The 18,528-nt window shown below is 39.0% G+C and overlaps 3 protein-coding genes across 14 annotated transcripts in view; 1 reads left to right on the top strand and 2 right to left on the bottom strand.

Annotated features, from left to right (window-relative positions):
- Nucleotides 1–4,430, bottom strand: part of LOC109853828 (protein kinase C and casein kinase substrate in neurons protein 1) — a 36,801-nt gene extending 32,371 nt beyond the window's left edge. For 2 of the 5 annotated variants that reach the window (XM_020426322.1, XM_020426327.1), the window contains exon 1: nucleotides 4,157–4,429. The gene's annotated coding sequence lies outside the window, so the exon portion shown is untranslated. Of the gene's footprint in view, nucleotides 1–4,156 lie in introns of all 5 variants that reach the window. The other 3 variants (XM_020426329.1, XM_020426328.1, XM_020426325.1) reach the window with 3 other exon arrangements.
- LOC109853830 (RING finger protein 121) lies at nucleotides 1,549–14,809 on the top strand. Of its 3 annotated transcripts, none has more exons than XM_020426337.1 (8): nucleotides 1,549–1,632; nucleotides 6,191–6,225; nucleotides 6,384–6,525; nucleotides 6,607–6,761; nucleotides 6,866–7,094; nucleotides 7,155–7,390; nucleotides 7,484–7,600; nucleotides 9,194–14,809. In XM_020426337.1, coding segments are annotated over exons 2-8 (930 nt in total). In that variant the 5' UTR covers nucleotides 1,549–1,632; nucleotides 6,191–6,223; the 3' UTR covers nucleotides 9,243–14,809. The 3 variants fall into 3 exon arrangements, with proteins under 3 accessions (XP_020281926.1, XP_020281924.1, XP_020281925.1); XM_020426335.1 differs by lacking the exon at nucleotides 1,549–1,632 and adding an exon at nucleotides 5,533–5,857; XM_020426336.1 differs by lacking the exons at nucleotides 1,549–1,632; nucleotides 9,194–14,809 and adding an exon at nucleotides 5,533–5,857 and having other exon boundaries at nucleotides 7,484–9,153.
- The window catches only part of LOC109853826 (teneurin-m), a 535,016-nt gene continuing 527,948 nt past the window's right edge, over nucleotides 11,461–18,528 (bottom strand). For all 6 annotated transcript variants that reach the window (XM_020426316.1, XM_020426317.1, XM_020426318.1 and 3 more), the window contains one exon: nucleotides 11,461–18,440. In XM_020426316.1, coding sequence (XP_020281905.1) covers nucleotides 16,952–18,440 — 1,489 coding nt within the window. In that variant the 3' untranslated portion in view covers nucleotides 11,461–16,951. The remainder of the gene's footprint in view (nucleotides 18,441–18,528) is intronic.

The following is an 18,528-nucleotide window of genomic DNA, read 5'->3' as shown; positions in this document are numbered from 1 at the left end:
CATCAAGGCCTTATTACGCAAAGAAGGCGAATAATAAAAAGAGAATTGGGATCATGCGCGCGCGCGCGCGCGCACACACATACACACACAGAGAATTATCTCAGTAGAGATTACGTATAAATAGATATACATATAGATATTACGCAAAGAATTTACAGGTAGGCGGATGTTGTTTACTCGCCCAACAGTCGAGTTCGTTCCATTCACTGTCATGCTCCACATTGCCTATGCAACGTCCTTTCAGAGATTTAATGCACGTTACGCGACGTGGGCAGGTGCAACGAGACATAGATGTACAATTACACGAGAGAAATATCGAATGGTTCATGTGTCAGCGAAATCTGTATAATCGCACGTGATTTATCTCTTATAGACATCCTCCTCTCTCTCTCTCTCTCTTTCTTTCTCTCTCGTTTTAAAGGTAGATCTTCCATAACTACGATACACACGCGCGTTACTTATTCCCGTTACAATACTTGCAGAGGAAGTGCCGTCCCCGTCGAGGAATGCGCGTATCACTGGAAAACTGCACAGCGTTTCGTCTGCGGCTGCACAAACTTTTTTACGATAAAAACTCATTTCCAAACAAACAAACAGGTATCTCGGGAGAAGGGGGGAAAAAGTTTTCGAGTCAGTTTTTTTTGCATTAAAACTAGGTTGTAAAAACTGTATAAAAATTATTTATTCTGTGTAAATTGTGCGGAGATGTTAATAAACGTCCTTCTTTTCGAGCTATATTTTTTTTTTTTTTAAACACGCTTCAAGTTACGTGCAATTATCGATAGCTTGATAAAAGCTAATTTTGTAAATACGCTTGATATATATCGTGACGATGCCAACACTGTGCTTAACATCGCGGTATTTTACTGCTACATTAAGCGAATATTATTACGCCACATTAATTTCGAACTAGATTCAGTCTCCTTTATGCGACGATAATAAATGACGCTAGTCCTTTCCGGTGAACAATCGTTATCCTCGGCCTTAACCTTCCAGCGGTTTACTGCCGATCTACCTCACGCGAAGCGCTGTGCAATTACGTTGAGACGTCAGTGATTACCGAGAGAGACCGACGTCATTCAGCCAATAAAATAGCGCCACATATACGCACGTTGCCGCGACCTTTTCAATCATGTGTTCCAACACGATGTTATTTTCTTCGTGTTCTAATTATTTAATTCGATTTTAATTAAAATATTGTTTTTTTTTTGAGAGAGAAATTTCTATTCGTTTCATTTGTAAAGAAACTCCGTATTTCTTCTGACATATTAAATGTAAGCCATTAAAAAAAATGTAAACCGTAATACAGAGAGTATGTCTCTATGAAAAAAGTTAATCTTATTCGTCGGGGGAAACACCATTGTTGGAAAATCGTAACGAAGGTAGCTGGGAGGAGTTCGTACAAGAAGAGACGTTGTTATCGCGATCACGCGTGTGATCTGCAACTTCGTTATCATCAGCCCGTTGATAAGATCGCAACGTATGATTTATCTCGTATTTTTCGACTGATATATCAGTTTTTATTGTGTTATGATTTCAGTGCTACACACAACACATGCACACACACGCAAGTTGCCAAGGTAGACGGGAAAGAATCTACGAGAAGCGAAGGATTTTCGAATTTTATAACTTGTGAGTATTAAAAAAAATAAAATAAAATAAACTGTTTTTTCTATTTTAACATAAACTTCCTCTCTGCGTTCGTTCTCTCGATATTTTTGCCAGATGAAATCCAAGATATTTACTGGACACAATTTATGATACCGTGACAGTTTTCTAAGTTGTTTATTGTCTGTTTTTGTCGGTAGATAATGTCATCAATTTCAGTATGTGTGCGCGCGCGCGTGTGTGTGTGTTTGATCGTGGACCGAGACTTGAAATTTCAGAGAGAATATATCACAAAGCAAACATCTATCTTTTGCTCCAGATTAAAGCTCCGCGACAATTCAAGAAGAGCATGACCGATAAAAAGAACAAGCGAGTTTTGAACATTTATCCGATAACGCATTTTCTATGAAAGAAAAATGTGTGAATAACGTAATAACTATCTATTCATAATTACGATAATGACAATCCCGCTTATGCTACTTGGAAATTTTGAACATTTTGAAACTTTTTTAAGAAAGAAATAAATCGTGTCACTTCAATTTGAACTTTTAGCAAAAAAGTTTTATCAGAAAGATTTGCGAAGAAGGTGTTTTATAACACTCTGTACGGTCGTGTGTTTCCGACGGCAACGTGTTAACGCCAAGTTTTCGGGCGAACACATGTGGCGCCTGGGATCACTATATGTTAAGGTTCCGTGACGGAAGCGAATCTTATACACAACACATAAAGACACACACACACACATTCACACATACTAAGCTCACGCGATGCTGACGAGGAATGCGATATTGCGGGCGTCTGAGAGAATGCGCGGGTGAGAGTACTGGAAAACTGGCGGTTCGCCAACTTGTACGACATCCAAACGACTGTGTTGCGAGAGAGGACTTTGCTCTTTCTCCTCCTTCGAAGTTCCCTGACTTTATATCCATTCTGCGTGTGCGCGCGCCAAGTAAAACCGCATTATCGAACCTCATCCCCCCTTTCCCCGAAGAGGGACAAAAATTGTATTAATTGCAGTGTGCCAGAAAAATACAATTTGCGGAAATGGGGTCGACAACGGTTAGAACGTTACGCAACGCGATACTCGGCAGCAAATTAATTTTTTTCCGTTTATAATTTACTTGTTTATTTATTTAATTTACAGAACGAATAAATATCACACACACACACACACACACACACAAGACAAACCTAAGCGTAATATCTAATTTTATTTAAACATAAAGACGTGGTTGTAATAATGAAAAAATTTGGAATGCAAGGATATATGCGAAGAGACAGTAAAGTTTAATTTCTCAATTAATCACGTAACGAAGTTTAATGTTAACGAGTGCGACGACGATAAATCAACGTGATCGATGATTGTCTCGCGGATTTCGCCGCACCCGTTGATTTCGGGATTTCAACGGGGATACACTAACGCCGATCTCTTCGATTCGATTTTGATCGGGATCCGAACGGGGCTGCGAAATTATTGACCTTCTACGTGATACTTTCCGCATTCCGCGGTGCGCGTCTTCAGGGTCAGTAATCACGATGCCGCGACGAAACTTTCTCCCCTTGCGCCGGGAGAACTACTTATATTGAACTACAACACATTTGCAGCACATTTAAATTGGCACCGACGATGTTGGTATGTTGAGGTTTTTTTTTTTTTTAAATATAACGACTTGAACGTCGGCAACAAAAAACCGATTAATAGGATCTCTTGATGGATGCCAGCGAACCGTATACGTTATTAGACTATCGGTCGGTAAAACGCGTTCGGTACTTTCTTTCGCAATAAACGTAAACACAATTCCGATGCATTTTGCGATCGAAGTAAACGGCGCGTTTAACGCACTGGTAAAATGAACAACAATGTTGCAAGAGAAAAGACTTGACCGGTAACTGACCTCTATAATCGGTACACTTAAAATGAGACTCTCGCGCGAAGTCCTTGAAAGCGTCACGAGGAGAGAATTGAGAATGAACGCCAAGAGCGGAATCTAATTACTGACGGTAATTAATTACTATTCCGTAGAAAACAACGTTCGTGAGAACCATCTTACGAATGCTCCGAAACGTGGTAAAACACTTTTGCAAGAAGTGACCCGTATCATTGTGTTTACTATACCATTGACGTGAGAGAGAGAGAGAGAGAGAGACAAGAAAGTTTTTACAAATGTCGATTATGTGTGCGCGATGTATATATTTTTCTGACGAGATTAACGGCGCGAGAGATAAATATGTAACGCTAATAACGATCATACACGTGCAAAGACGACGTAGTATTAGATAGATAGATATTACGAACGTCATGTCCTCGCATTATTTATCGGTACATAAATCTTTCCGACGAGAGAACGAAGAATCGTCGCAGGAACTTTTTCAGAGAGAGGGGGGGTCGCGCCGAGGTCATAATATACAAAAACACCGGTGAGAACGCCGGTAACGCAGCCGGCTGACGACGACCAGCCGCTCCAAATTTTCGAGAAGACGCAACGAGAGAGAGCCCGTGTCGGGAACAAGGCGTTTTACACAAGAGAAGATAAGTAATATTACTCACCGAACGGAATTCCTCGGCGCGGCGGCGATCGACGGACGGGACCAGGCGGGTAGTATGCGTGTGTGTGTGTGTGTGTGTGTGTGTATACTCTTCCGAGAATCCCGAAGAATTCCTGCAAATCCGACGAAGAAACCCACCGTAACCGCGAGTGCGGAACGCGAGTCGAAACGCGAGGTCGAGTTACCAAAAGTTTTTTTAATACTCACGCGAACAACGAAAGCCGCGTGGCTCGCTGACACGGCGGCGCGAGTTTTTTTTTTTTTTTTTTTTTGGAACTCTTCACGGCGACGAAATTTTATCACGTCGTAGTTCCTCTGTGACGAACGGTACCGTAACCGCGAGTGCGGAACGCGAGTCGAAACGCGAGGTCGAGTTACCAAAAGTTTTTTTAATACTCACGCGAACAACGAAAGCCGCGTGGCTCGCTGACACGGCGGCGCGAGTTTTTTTTTTTTTTTTTTTATCGAACTCTTCACGGCGACGAAATTTTATCACGTCGTAGTTCCTCTGTGACGAACGGTACTACAACCGTTCGTATTGCTATTCAGCGGAGTGAAATTGCCAGAGCGCTTCCCACTATGTCGGGGCGTGGTTTAGCTCCGTAGACGACCGAACAGCCGCGATCTCGCGCGAGACGGATCGCAGGTTGGGAATTCAAGCCGGTTTCACACGCGTGCGCAGTTCCCGTCCGAAACAACGTGGTTCGCGCACGCGCGACGTGCGCGGGCGGCATAAATGAATTTTTAATCTTGGATTATAAATATTATTTTTCGCCTTGTGTCGCATCTTTCGCACAGTTTTAGAATAAAACAGAATATAAAATAAGATATGTCTTTTCGAGTATTAAAGAGAGAAGAAAAAAATAAATAAATGTAAAGAGAGTAATAAAAAATTACTGTTTCTTGATGAGACAGGAAACGGTAATTTAGATATCCTATTTAATCAGGAAAATAAATATTTGGGTAAATGCTCGGTATAGGAGAGGATTGTTAATCAGACACACTTTACTATACACTTGATTAGTTGGTAAAAAATGGGTGCGTTCAGACAAACTCAACAGTTGCACAACGGTTGAGAGATAATCACTTCTGATTGGATCATACTTTTGGAACCGCATCAGATTTTGAAGAATAGTCCTATCATAAGTGACGATCTCTCAACGTTGAGTTGTCTGAACGCACCCAATGATTAGATTTCTCACAAGGCTTGTTTTCACAACGGTGTTCTTCGTCGCGTTCCAATTGGTCGACGCTGGATTCTGTCACTTAGACGACAAAGACGCTGTTAATCCCTATTACATCATGAAAATACCGACTAGCAGTCCATGGTTGTACAGTCGAAGGTGCTTCCGATCTGTTTATTTTTTTTTACAGCATTATGTCAAGATCCAGGTCAACCAATTCCGACCGATTGAGCGTCACGTGATTGGTTACTTCGGTCAATTGACCGAAGTTCGATTGGTTAATTTCTGCAGAATAATTGACCGTTTAAATTAATTGAAGATAGTGAATCATGTGATTCGCGAATGTGCGGTTGAGCGCACCTGATCAATGAGCACCGCTGCCTCGAAACTTTAAACGATCTAAGATGTGTCAGAAAAGCGTCGGCTTTCTTATCTTCATGAATTGACACATTATTTTCTCTGTACACGTTAAATGAGATATAATATCTATAATGGATATACATAAAATAGCGAATAAAGTGAGTGCACACAATACTTCGCAGATCAATTATTTCACATAATAAAGTATTTTATACTATTGCACATTTTTCAATGACATAACCTCCACGTGTAAAATTATGTCATGCAAATTTATGTCGCGCAAACACGTGTACCAATAATTTAAAAAGCGTTACTTAATCCTTAAGTAATTTAGGCTCCGATATATATGTTTTACTTTTATTTTGTTGTCAATAATCGCATCATTGCTTAGAGAAATTTTATATGTCTTTAGGTTAGGTTATGTGTTTGATTTTGTATACGTGCAATTATGCATCTATAAAATTAGACGGTATGAATGTTTTTGTTTTTAGAGCCAGGACAAACTAACGCCAGAGGAAAAATGGATGTAAGTCGCAGAAAATTTCATTGTTAACAAGATATTTTTGTTTTCAAGTTTTTATAATTGTTGCTAACGATATAACTATAAATAAATATATAAAACAATATGTACATGTATAAAAAAATTTATATCACTATAAAATTTTCATTAAACTTATTTGTTAGGCTCGAGTTGTCAAAGACGGAGGCACAACACAAGGGTCATGAATCAATGCATGCAGAAATGCTACTTATATTATTAATAACATTAGTAGTAGCACAGATTGTATTAATTGAATGGAAGAAGAGACACTTTAAGTCATATCAGGTAAAATTTATTTTTATCTGATGTGAATTTAAATTTGAAATAATTTTATACGCATACACACGGAATATTTTTTTTTTGCAGTTGGTGACACTAATATGCATGTGGATCATTCCATTTGGAATTAGTTTAAAGAATCATTGGTGGAGATTTATTTTTATATGGCTCTTATCTTCATGTATAACATGTTTAGTAGTAAGAAAAGCTATACAAAAACCAATAGAAGGTACAACACCTAGGTAATATCAAGCTATATTATTGATATATTGCACACAATAAATATAATATTTACATAATGTTTTATTAATATTAAAGAAACACTTTTTTCTCTCCTTTTTTTCAGGCTAGTGTACAAATGGTTTTATTTTATTTACAAGCTCAGCTACGCCTTAGGGTTGATTGGTTACTTTTTAGTAATATTCACATTTTTGGGTGTAAATCTTCTATTCGATGTTAAGCCTCATGTTTGGATGGATTGGAGTATGTTGCTTCTATTCTATGGTCTCTATTTTGGAGTATTAGCAAGAGATGTTGCCGAAATATGTGCCGACACGATGGCTTCACACATTGGGGTGTGTATTAAATAAACATTACACACAAGCACAATTTCACAACGTTAAATGCAATTTCAGTATTATACTCCGGGCAGTATGCCTACCAGAGTTTTGGAACCAAATGTTTGCGCAGTGTGCGGAAATAAGCTTTTGGTGTCCGAGAATGAACAAGGTGTGATCGAAAATACATATAAACTCACTTGTGAACACGTTTTCCACGAATTTTGTATTAGAGGTTGGTGCATCGTTGGAAAAAAACAAACTTGTCCTTATTGCAAAGAGAAAGTCGATTTGAAAAAAATGTTTCGCAATCCGTATCCTTTTCTACAACAACATATAAGAAGAGATCTATAATTGTTTTCATTGTGTCTTAATAAATAATATCTTAACAAACAATATATATATAGATGGCAACGACCGCATGTCTTATTCGGCCATTTGCTGGATTGGTTACGGTGGCTGGTCGCGTGGCAACCTGTAATTTTGCTCCTAGTTCGAGGTATCAATTGGGCTCTGGGTCTTGAGTAAGTAATAAAAATGTTGGTGAAAATCAACTGTTCTCACATGCACCAATGCTAAAAAAAAATGACTCATTTGTCTGATCATGATGTTTGGAAGATATTCTCATTTGTCGATCGATTACTTAATTCAGTATACTTTATTAGGTATATAGAATCTTATACATTTATAGAGTACAGACATTCTGTACATCAAACTTGTGTCTTTTTGAGAATTTATTAATTGTAAATACTTTTCTCTTTCGCAATATATTGTGTTCTGTTAACTTCCTATAACAGATACATTCCATTTATTTCAAAATTCATAACGAGCTGCTTCCAAGTAGTTTCTTTATCAGAAATAAACTTTCAAAGAAGTTAGCAATGAGTGCATGTACATAAAATATAGCTAATGTCTGTAAGATATTCGCGTATTGCGGAAAGAGATGTTAGGCTAAATTGAATAACACACAAAGTAATAAGAGGAAGAAGAGACCGTCACGAGTAAGAAAAAGATGTAATAATTACAATTATTTTATTACTGCAAGTCGTACGAGAAACGTTTCGACTCTGACCAGAGTCTTCTTCAGTCGAAATAACACAATTCAAATATAAATGTTTTTATTCCGCACGAATTAGTCGCATGTCTTCTATGGCATAGAATCTATGCAATGTCAAACAGATGTCAATAAGCGTTCTTTTTTTCTTCGTCTAGACCACGAACATACGACCAAAAAATGTACATGGTATTTTCTTGTATTTTATATTTCACAATTCTCTAGGAAATATTTTACGCAATTGCGGGGTGCACTTTTATTGATATAGGTAATTAAAAACACCTCAGGTGCAGATAATAATAAGTTAAAACAAAATTACAACAGTATTTGTAAATTAATCAAACTGATGTAGTGTCACACGTAAAGCAACGATTGTAATATAATTGTATGTAGCTCTGTTGCTGTTCACTTTTTAATTATTGATTAGCATTTCTGAAGTGTAATAGTGATCGTTGCTTATAATTGTTTCCTTTTTAAGGATTTGCTCTTGAAGAAAGAGAGTTATATCTTTTCATTTTTGTAAGATGTAGGTTGTGACTATTGGTTCTAAAGAGAAAAATCTATAAAGTTTGTGTTGACATGGAAAGAGGGGGAATAGCACGCCAACACAGAATCAACGAGGATGTAATTTGCATTTTTCATAATCACAGACACAGAAAATACCATATAACACGCTTCTATTTGTAAAAAAAAAAAAAGAAAAAAAAAGAAAAAAAGACTCATTTGTAAAAAAACAAAACTAAAACCTTAAGGAGAACACTTGTTTTCTAATAAAATGATACAAAATGACATACTTAGCTGTGGTATTTAATTCCTCTGCATAATTTGTTTTTGTTGATTCAATAATTTTCACGAACACTAAAAATATTCTCTGAATTAACGCGCGGTCTTTTGTTTTTGTTTTTTATTTTTTTTTTTTTTTACGTTGCCTACAGCGATGTTATAGCAGTAGATGTTTCCCTGAGTACAATTTAATAGAGCTTTGTTTTTATACTTAAGAATTTTAAATTCAGTTGCGATTAGTTGTATCATGTTTCTTTCATGTTCCATGTAATTTTTACAGAATAACGAAGGAGGATCAGCACGAAAAAACGGTCGGCGTAACACTTTAACGACCGCATGCCGTATTGTCCTATAGTTTTTCTGCTAGCACACACCAGACACACAACAGATAAGTTCCTGCCTTACGCATTCACAGTCTTACTAATTTGTAAGAAGTAGCGGGAGCGTGTATAAGGAAGGATGTGATCGCACACACGTTGGGACGCGTTCACGATCCAACGTTGCTGTGTATGCGTAATATGGGAGATACTGTGATTGAGAGTGAAAGAGAGAGAGAGAAAGAGAGAGAGAGAGAGAGAGTAATGACAACACAACTCGCTAGTGATGTTACTAAAAGACTTTAATTAACTTTTTCGTTATTATTGATAGAAAAACAACTTTCATCACATCACGTATCCATAGGTACTTGTCAGACCACGTCGTCGGACCCGTCGCGAAAATATTATAAATTATGTGTATATATATATATTTATATTTATATACATATATTTTTGTTTATATATCTATAGTCTAAAATTTTTCGCGAATATATTTATAGGACAGAGTTGCGACAAGAGGAGGCGCAAAAGGATTGGGGAAAAGATAAAAAACATAGGCCAATGGGGATTGATGACACACTTAATGGTAGTTGCCTTCAACGAGTCCGATGAACAGAGGTGTTTAACGTTTATTTGAGATGTAGTTCATTTTTTGTTGGCTTTGTTTGGATGGTTTATAGACGCCACGATAACGACGGGATTGTCGGGATGGGTCCAGGGGCAGACATTCACACAAACACGGGGAAATTTTATAGATATATTTATTGAGTACTTAGCGTGTAAGAGTATAGAATATGTTTACCTTAATTGTTAAATATATCATTACATGGTAAATATATTTATATATATATATATATATCATGATGTAGTCTTTTTAAAATAAACCTTCCGCGCGCGCGTGCGCGCGTACGTGTGTGTATGTATGTTTTCAGAGTATTTACATAATGATTCGCAATTAATATGTACACGTTTACGAAAAAACGAAAAAGAATACAGACGAACGGGGCGAGCGGTTTTAATATTGTGATCGTGATCGCAAAGTTCTCCGCAGAGGAGAAATCCTCCCTTCGCGAGGATTCCGTTTCCCTCAGGAAACTCGGACTCGCGTTCACGCCACGCGTCAACGCCAATAAGAATAAATGCCGGGGAGAGTTTTCAGTTTTTTTTTTCTTTTTTTTCGTTTCCTCTTTGCATGTATATAAATTGACCGTCGTCTTTTTATATATGAAAGTATAAAGGTCGCTACAGTGAGATGATTCCTTTTTTTCCTTTTTCCTTTTCTGCACGGACACGGGTGTACGAAACTACCATCGCTACCGATAATTGTAGATACCCTAATTAACAACATCAATTATCTCTCGCGTACGATTGCGGCTTCTTTTTCCATACGCGGCGGCGGTTCTCTCTCTCTCCTTGATCCGCGATCGATTGCGAGACTTTTTGCGCGTCAATACAAATTTTCCTTCTTGCGATACGGTGAACGCTAAAAGACATCGTGAATTCATCGACGACCATACGTTTTTGAGACGTAAACATTTTTGTAACAACAAATCCACGTGTCAAGTTCGTACTAACGCAATTGTCACACGTACAAAGATACAATTTTCTATGTATATGTTTCGCAAAGTAAACAATCCTTACAATTTTTTTAGTTTCACCGATTATTTAGCGTTTACCGTATTCGAAGCGTGTACCGACTCCCTGACGTCTCTCAACACTACATCGATCGCGGTCAACAAAACGCAATATATATATCGATTTTCGATCGATTTTATGTTGCAATATGTACAGAAAGAAATATATCGCGCGACCGCCTTTTCAATTTTTTGCAACGGCAATACAGAAAAAAGCGCGACGAGCGCGTCTAACAAACGTGTTGTTCTCTCGGCTCGTCTGTATATTATTATTTTTTTTTTTTTTATATTAAACAAAAAATAAAAGCGCACGGCTTCCTTCCTTTCCCCTCGCAAGTAACTATCGTTAAACGCAACTCGCATATATTTATATATTTATATATATATATATATATATTACTTTTTATGTATATATAATATATCTCTTTCGCGCGCGCTCTTCTAGCTTCTCTCACGCACACATCATACACACACACACACACACCCTTTCTCACGCTCTCTTCATTTCTTTTTGACATAATATCTCATCTCTCTCGTTCTACCGCTCGCCTTGCTATCGGCGTTCCAATACATACACGATAGTTTCGAAGTATTGCTTTTTTTTCTTAAATCGCGTGTCGATCGCGCTCGGCGACCGCGATCCGGCGTAACAATAGTAAATTTTGCACCTTCCTACGCGACGAGCCGTGCTGCTGGGAATTCCATGTTTCGTCTTTCTCTCGATTTTCTCGAGGATAATTTTTTTTTTTTTTTTTTAGAACTTGCAAAATGATTTTCTGTCGTATAAAATTTATTTACGCGATTTTACATCTCATACCGATGTTTGAATTTCGTATAAATTTATATAATTTATGTATTCGATTCTCTTTTATATATATATATATATATTTTTTTTTTAATTTATCGGTTTATTCGCTCTACGAAGCTACACAGAATAGAAAGTAACACACCGAGAGAGAATTCAGCAACGGCTCTTGCGCTCGAAGGAAACATGCGCTAAGCGTAAAGTTATTCGAGTACAGGACTTTTTTTTTTCTGTTTCTTTTTCTCTCTCCCGTTTTTTTTTTTTTTTTTTACGTATCGTTTTGCAAGTAGACGAGTACACATAGAAAATCGCTTGCAGCCCTCGACCGGATCTCCCGCGCTTCTTTCGCGAGGCATCGGGAAGAAAGCTGCCGCATGCTGAGCGGCCTCTACGAACTACAATGCACGCGTGTCGCATAACGACGTGTTAAATAGACAACTCAGTAACAAGCGCTTACAAGGGGCTCTAATCCCCTCTCTCGTGGAGAATCGAAAAGATCGTTGAGAACGCAACGTCGAAGGGATGCGGGTATACGCCCGAGGCGGTATTTGAGGGGGAAAAAAAAAATATATATATACATTTATATCTCACTGCAGAGAGAAAATTTATCTCGTTAAAATTAATTGGCTTAAGTTGAGAGAATTGGTTTCGAATTAACAAAACCGGATTGCGTCGAGTAATGAGGTTTTGAGATTGAAAAAAATCACGGCGCACGCAAATGCTCTACTTTGATATAGTCTTGAACTCAATTTCTCATAACGAAAATGCACTCTCTGAAATCAATATTTTTTCGATCGTAAATTAATAAATCAGTTCGAATTATTTATTCGAACAAAATATTATTTAATTATCCCGAACGACTTTTACCGCTTTGCCCCCTTCAATTTCGGGCAAATAATTTTCATCATTTTGTCGCGAGTATCAATTAATCTAACGTATACATGTCAAATGTATGCAAAATGACGTAAAAATTATTTGCTTGCGATTACAGAGATACACGTTAAAGAAAAACTGTGCTGTGCGGAGTTTTTAATTTTCACAGACCTAAAATGCAAGACGCGTTCTCGTGGTTTATTTAAAACCGAGTCCGAGGCTCTTTTATTGGCTGGAGCAATTTTCCGCATCCAAGATCTGGTTCCGTTTGTATATACGAGGGTTAGTATATAAAAAAATTTTTTCTCCTCTCCTTCTCTCTGCGTGGTTCGTCATGTTTGAAGGAATCACAGATCGATATGCCTGGCCCGCGACCTCGGGGGCTCCCTTCCAAAGAAGAAGACATTTACATAACGCACGCGAAAAAAATTTACCTGTACAAAAAAAAATTCAGACGAAATATTTCAGAGCGAAATGTAATAGGAATCCTAGCGGCTCGTCTGTGTGTAAAAATCGGGTGAGAAGTAAAGATAAATAAAAAAGTCACTCCCGTCATCGCGTTTCACATGACCCATTTTGACATATCTGGTTTTTAAACGTTTTGCTAACACATTATCGTCGTATATATACTCTAAGGTTTGTGTAATTTTGATTAAAAAAAGATTCATGTGAATAAAAATATATGATGTGTATTATTATGTGACAGTTATAGATATATGTACGTAAATCACAATGACATCTCGCTGCTAAAATTCTCTATAATTTCGTGGTAGAAAATTTGTTTTATGCGAGGATGTGAAGACTACTTTCGAGGGACAGTGGCGTGTTTCTTGTTTTTTTTGTTTTTTTTTTTTTGTTTTTTTTTGTTTCTCGGCTATACATAACAGATATGTACAGCGATGTTAAGGTTCTCACTAGCACACTTTCTTAACCGGTTTTGCTAAACAACCCCACGTTAACTCGTCAACTAGTACGTACGTTTGTAGTTATATATGATTATGTATTTTTTATGTATATATATATATATATATATAAATATATATATATAATATATCGCCTACGTGGAACACAACGTGGTGGAGCTGCGTGGGCTCGCACGTTGGCTCACCGTGTTTTACCCCTATTTTATATATGTTATGCGTTATATTCGTTTTATTTTATTTTATTTATTTTTTTTTTTTTGCGTCTTTACTTTCTATTTAGTCGGTTATTTCATTCCGAACCACAGACTTCGATCTACGTTTTTTTTTACTTTTTTTCCTTATGTATCCAATATTGATAAACACCGACAAGTTCAGCTATATCAGTTACAGAGAGGAGGGGTTTCAAGTACGCTTCCCTGTAAAAAGTAGACGAATTAAAACGAACCGAAGAAAACTCGTTTTTTTTTTTGTTTTTTTTTCGACGAAATTACGTGCGCTTGTCTCGATCTGCAAAATTGATTCAATTTAAAATTTTAGTTTTTGGACACACAGTGAGTTCGGTTCGACAAAACGGTGCGATAAAATAATCAACTAAATTCCGATATGAGAGCAAATAATCTTTCGATCGAATGCAAAAATTGTGATCTTCGATTTCGGAGGATCGGAAAATTACAACCGAGAACTAGCTCCAGCGCGAATCTCTCCACGTCGATTCTTATTGATCCGTCTATTCTCTAAGGGACGTTCTTTTTCGGTGGAGCGCGGGGGTGAGGTTCTTTTTTCACGGGGCGATCCCACATACACACGGTTACATAGGACTTCTTCGACGACACAATTCAAAAAATAATTTTTCCTTTTTAGTAGAAAGATAGGCGGGGTATTTTTTCGTACAATGGTAATATTATCGTTTTTTTTCTTTTCCGTTACTTTATTTTATTATTACTATATTTATTATTCTTATTACTTATCTTTAGTGTTTTATTAGATTATATTATTATTTTTCTTCTGGACATTATTACTTCGACGCGTCCCGTTACGACCGTGTCGCTCGTCGTCACACACACGTCGGGCCGTGTTATTTATTTATTTATTTATTTATTTATTTCATCACGTGATCGTGTCACGTCGCGCGTAAACAAGTTTTCCATTCTCGTTCACACGTGATGCCGATGACTATTTACATGTAATCTCTACGTTGTCTACCACAAGATAGAATTCGCTTGCAGCTTCGTATATACCCGCGATCAAGATGCGTCAAATCTAAAATCCCCATACAGTTCGGTCGAACTCAAATAAAAGTTAAGGAAAATAAACAAAAACTTGTATACAACGTCGCAACAAAAAAAAAAATTTATAACTATCGGTTTCAATTAGTTTCTATTACAATTGCAAATAAAATTCAATTCAGTTATGTTTTTAATCAAAAGCAAATGTCACATCATATTTATTTTGAAAATTTCCAACCAAGTTATTTGTTTTCATTTAATTTTATTATCCTCTTTCACAATCATGAAATAATAGTACTCAAATTCTATATAGATATTTTTCAGATTTGACAGATTTTGAATTTTAAATGCCACTTGGCTCGGTAATATTCAATTACGCGTTTTTGCACGTGCCGGCGCGAATTGTTTTGTTTCGAGATTTTCGTGCGATAATGCATCTGACCGATGATTTTAAAGCGATAGTGTGTGGTAAGTTATGTGTGTGTGTGTGTGTGTATGTGTGTGTGTATACATTGAGTGGGTATGTGAATATTTAAATTATTCGTAGGCCTGGGTCGAGATTAACGTGAACTATCCGTTTCGCGCGTCCTCTTTTGCGCGAAAATCTCACTATCTCTTTTCTCTCCGCAATTTCTTACATTTCTATAAAAAAAAAAAAAAAAAAAGAAAAAGAAAATCGTGACGCGTCCGATAACTTCGCGCGACTTTCCCCGTAGCAAATTATTTTTACGTAATCGCGTACATCTCGGGGGACGTGAGTGAAGTATTCTACTAGAGCTCTTTCTCTCTTTCTCCTTCATTCTCTAAAATGCGTGTTCGTTTTACTCCCTTGTTTTTTTTTTTTTTTTATTACATATAAAAAAGCGGTATCGACAGTTCTCCCCACTTGAGTTTTTTACGACCGTAATCTTTCTCATGTCATATATAATATTTATATATATGTACGTTTTTATATACGATATAATTTTTATCTACACTTATACCATTAAGTTTCAGTAGCTTATATGTACATTTGCTCGTCTCGCATCTAGTACACCGATTTTTACGCCATGTTAAAAATATCTGCTGTATATCTGTTCTCTCTACCGTACACACACGTTTTGTTTCTTTTTCTCTCCCTTTCTCCCTTTCTCTCGCGTTTTTCCACGGTTATCTCGCGACGCGATCCACGGAGACGATCCACGGACACCTGTGTCGAAAAAAAAACAAAAAAAAAAAAAAAAAAACCGTATCATCCCCATCCTCGGACGAAAGCGTAGCGATTCGAAATGCAAAGGTGAGTATTATTCTAAAATTCCAGAAAAATTCTGGCGTTCAGAATCCCTTGGAGTATATTTCTTTTTTTTTTTTAATACATATATCGAAAATTATCTTCTTTCACACACATTCTCTAATTTCAACGCGCCGAGGTGTTTCACACGCTTCCGCGTGTGTGCGTGTCTCGTTTAGACCCTGTGGTTGGCGTGAGTAAACACCAGCTCGAATTCGACCGACGTAAGTCCGAGACATACGATCTCTCTCTCACTCTCTCTCTCTCTCTTCTTCTTTCCTATCCTTTTCTCGCAAAAACACTAGCGGATTTTGTCGCGGACGGCACCTTTGTAAGTTCACGCACGCACTCCTCGTCTTTTCGCACCTCTAAGCGCCGACTCTCCTCTATCCGGTCTTTCTCATCATTTCTCTCTCCCTCTCTCTCTCTCTCTCTCTCTTTCCGTCACATGATTTATCTCGTCTATAAACTAATCACCACGTAACAAGCTTTAATATTCATTTCGTTAATAATGCGACTAGCTTAATTTTGACACTTCGCGATCCGTTCTTCTCATTCCCCGTCGTTTTCGCACATATTCGACTCCTGATCGTGATCTGTAACGTCGCGATATATCGCGCATGAAGGCGCGCACTTATGGCACGAGAAACGGGTTTGCACCGGACACGCGCGTCCGTGGTTTAGATCTCATTCGCGTCGACCGAGTTTTCGACGACGATGAACGCGGGGAGAAGAGACCGAGAGTAGGATCGAGAAAAGAAAAGAGCGACGACGTCACAGCCGCGCGACTTTTTTTTCTCAAAAAGCGAGTCGCGCGAAAAATCGCAGTCTGTGGCAGCCAAAACCGTCCATCATCTTTCCCTCCCCAATCACGCCGCGTTCTCTTCCTCTCTCGTTCCCCCCTCCTCCCCTCTGAACTCGCGGATTTCGGATTTACGCCCGAATCGGGTTCCAAGCGTTACTTCGAACTCGCGTAGCGACGTTCTCGAATCACGAATCGTGTCTGTGAGTCCTGCTGCGCCTGGTTCCGCTCTTCCGTCTCTTCCTCTTGGTGTCGCGGGTGAACGCGACGTTGCCGGGATCGTCGGCGAGCTGGGGATACCTGTGCACGCTGTGGATATCCACGCCTTCGTAGCCGTCGACGGTGCCGCGGCTGATGAGCTCGTCCTTCTCTTCCTTCGACCAGTCTCCTCTGCCTTGGAAACCGGCCATCACCAGCTGTTTCTCGATCTCCCAAGCTCTCTCGACGGCGCGTTTGTGCGCGTGCTTCAGAATCCGGTGCCGTTCCTGTTCGGGATCAGCTCCGTATTTGATCACAACAGCCGCGTCGGAATTGTGCAGTCGCAGCTCCTTCCACGTGCCCGCGCCGTGCTCCGTCGTCTCGTGCGTGGACACATTGAACATGCCGCCGAGCCGATGGAGCTCCTCCATGTCGTCGCGGATCTTGAGCGCGTTATCCTTGACAAAGTAGAAAACGTCCTGATCGTGCACGCTGAAGTGGAGCGGCAGGAAGTACGAATTGTTGAACACCGACGTAACCACGTCCTGTACCACGCTGTTTTCACCGTCCACCACGCTCACCAAGGCTCGTCCGCCTACGCGCGACACTAGAATACCTTCGCCAAAGACCGCTCGTCTATGAGCTACTCGTGGCAGTAAGTTTCTCGTCTTCGGTTCCAACTTCAACAACGGCTTCGGCACGAAGCCCAAGTCGGAGAACTTCTCTTGCACCCGATTCACGATGCACTGCAGACCGGACATCACACCGAAGTCAGGAGTCAGTTGCGGAGACGTAACCACGGCGCTCGGCTGATACACCATCTGTTTCGTATACTCGGAGCCGAGCATGGCCGAGATGTCGTAACCATAAAGCTTCAACCAACTCGCCAGATCGGTCATGTATTCGACGTTCTGCTTGTAATTGATCGGATCGTTGTTGCGGAAGCGATAGATAAATATGTCAGTCGGCGTCGTGAGTTCGTTGGCCATTTGCTCCCAGGCCGGTGTCATCCATTGACCAACGGTCGGATCGTAAAGTCTCTTGTTCAGATAAATCAACTTGGTGTTAGGATCAAAGAGACCGCCGTGGAAATCAATTGGCAGATAAAAATCTGGATTGGTGTCTTTGATGATTCTACCGAATGGCGTGCGTCGCATCTCCTTGATGAGATTACCGTTGGTATCGAACAGAGCGAACGGCGAGCCGTTTTGATCTGTCGCGACGTAGAACCGTTGCTCGGACGTTTCCACAGTTATGAGAAAGTCGCGCGAGTCGTAAAGAAATCGGAACGTCTTGGACGATTTCGGGAAATGAACATGCGTTATCAGATCCGGCGTTTTCGGATTCGCGTAGAAGAACTGAGTGATGTTTTCCCGATCGTCGTTCATCGACACCAGTCTGCCGCGATCGTCGTAGTAATACCAGATCTGGAATTTCTTGTGCTCGGACGCGTGAATTAACTGACCGCGGGAGTTGTATCTGAGAAAGAAAAAGAGAATTAACATAATATAATTATAATATAATATAATATATAATTATAATTATAATATAATTATATCTTTTTATA

Source organism: Pseudomyrmex gracilis, unplaced genomic scaffold (assembly GCF_002006095.1).
Source record: "Pseudomyrmex gracilis isolate BER0280 unplaced genomic scaffold, ASM200609v1 scaffold_55, whole genome shotgun sequence".
Taxonomy (NCBI): domain Eukaryota; kingdom Metazoa; phylum Arthropoda; class Insecta; order Hymenoptera; family Formicidae; genus Pseudomyrmex; species Pseudomyrmex gracilis.
The sequence above is the reverse complement of the archived record's forward strand: the minus strand, read 5'-3'. Positions and strand labels throughout refer to the sequence as shown.

Bases quoted from the DNA above. Each gene is read 5' to 3' on its own strand.
- LOC109853830 (XM_020426335.1), top strand. From the start codon at position 5,831: ATGGATATACATAAAATAGCGAATAAA. The intron at 6,226-6,383 runs GTAAGTCGCAGA...CTTATTTGTTAG, and splicing joins ACGCCAGAGGAAAAATGGAT to GCTCGAGTTGTCAAAGACGG. The intron at 7,391-7,483 runs GTATCCTTTTCT...ATATATATATAG, and splicing joins AAAAAAATGTTTCGCAATCC to ATGGCAACGACCGCATGTCT.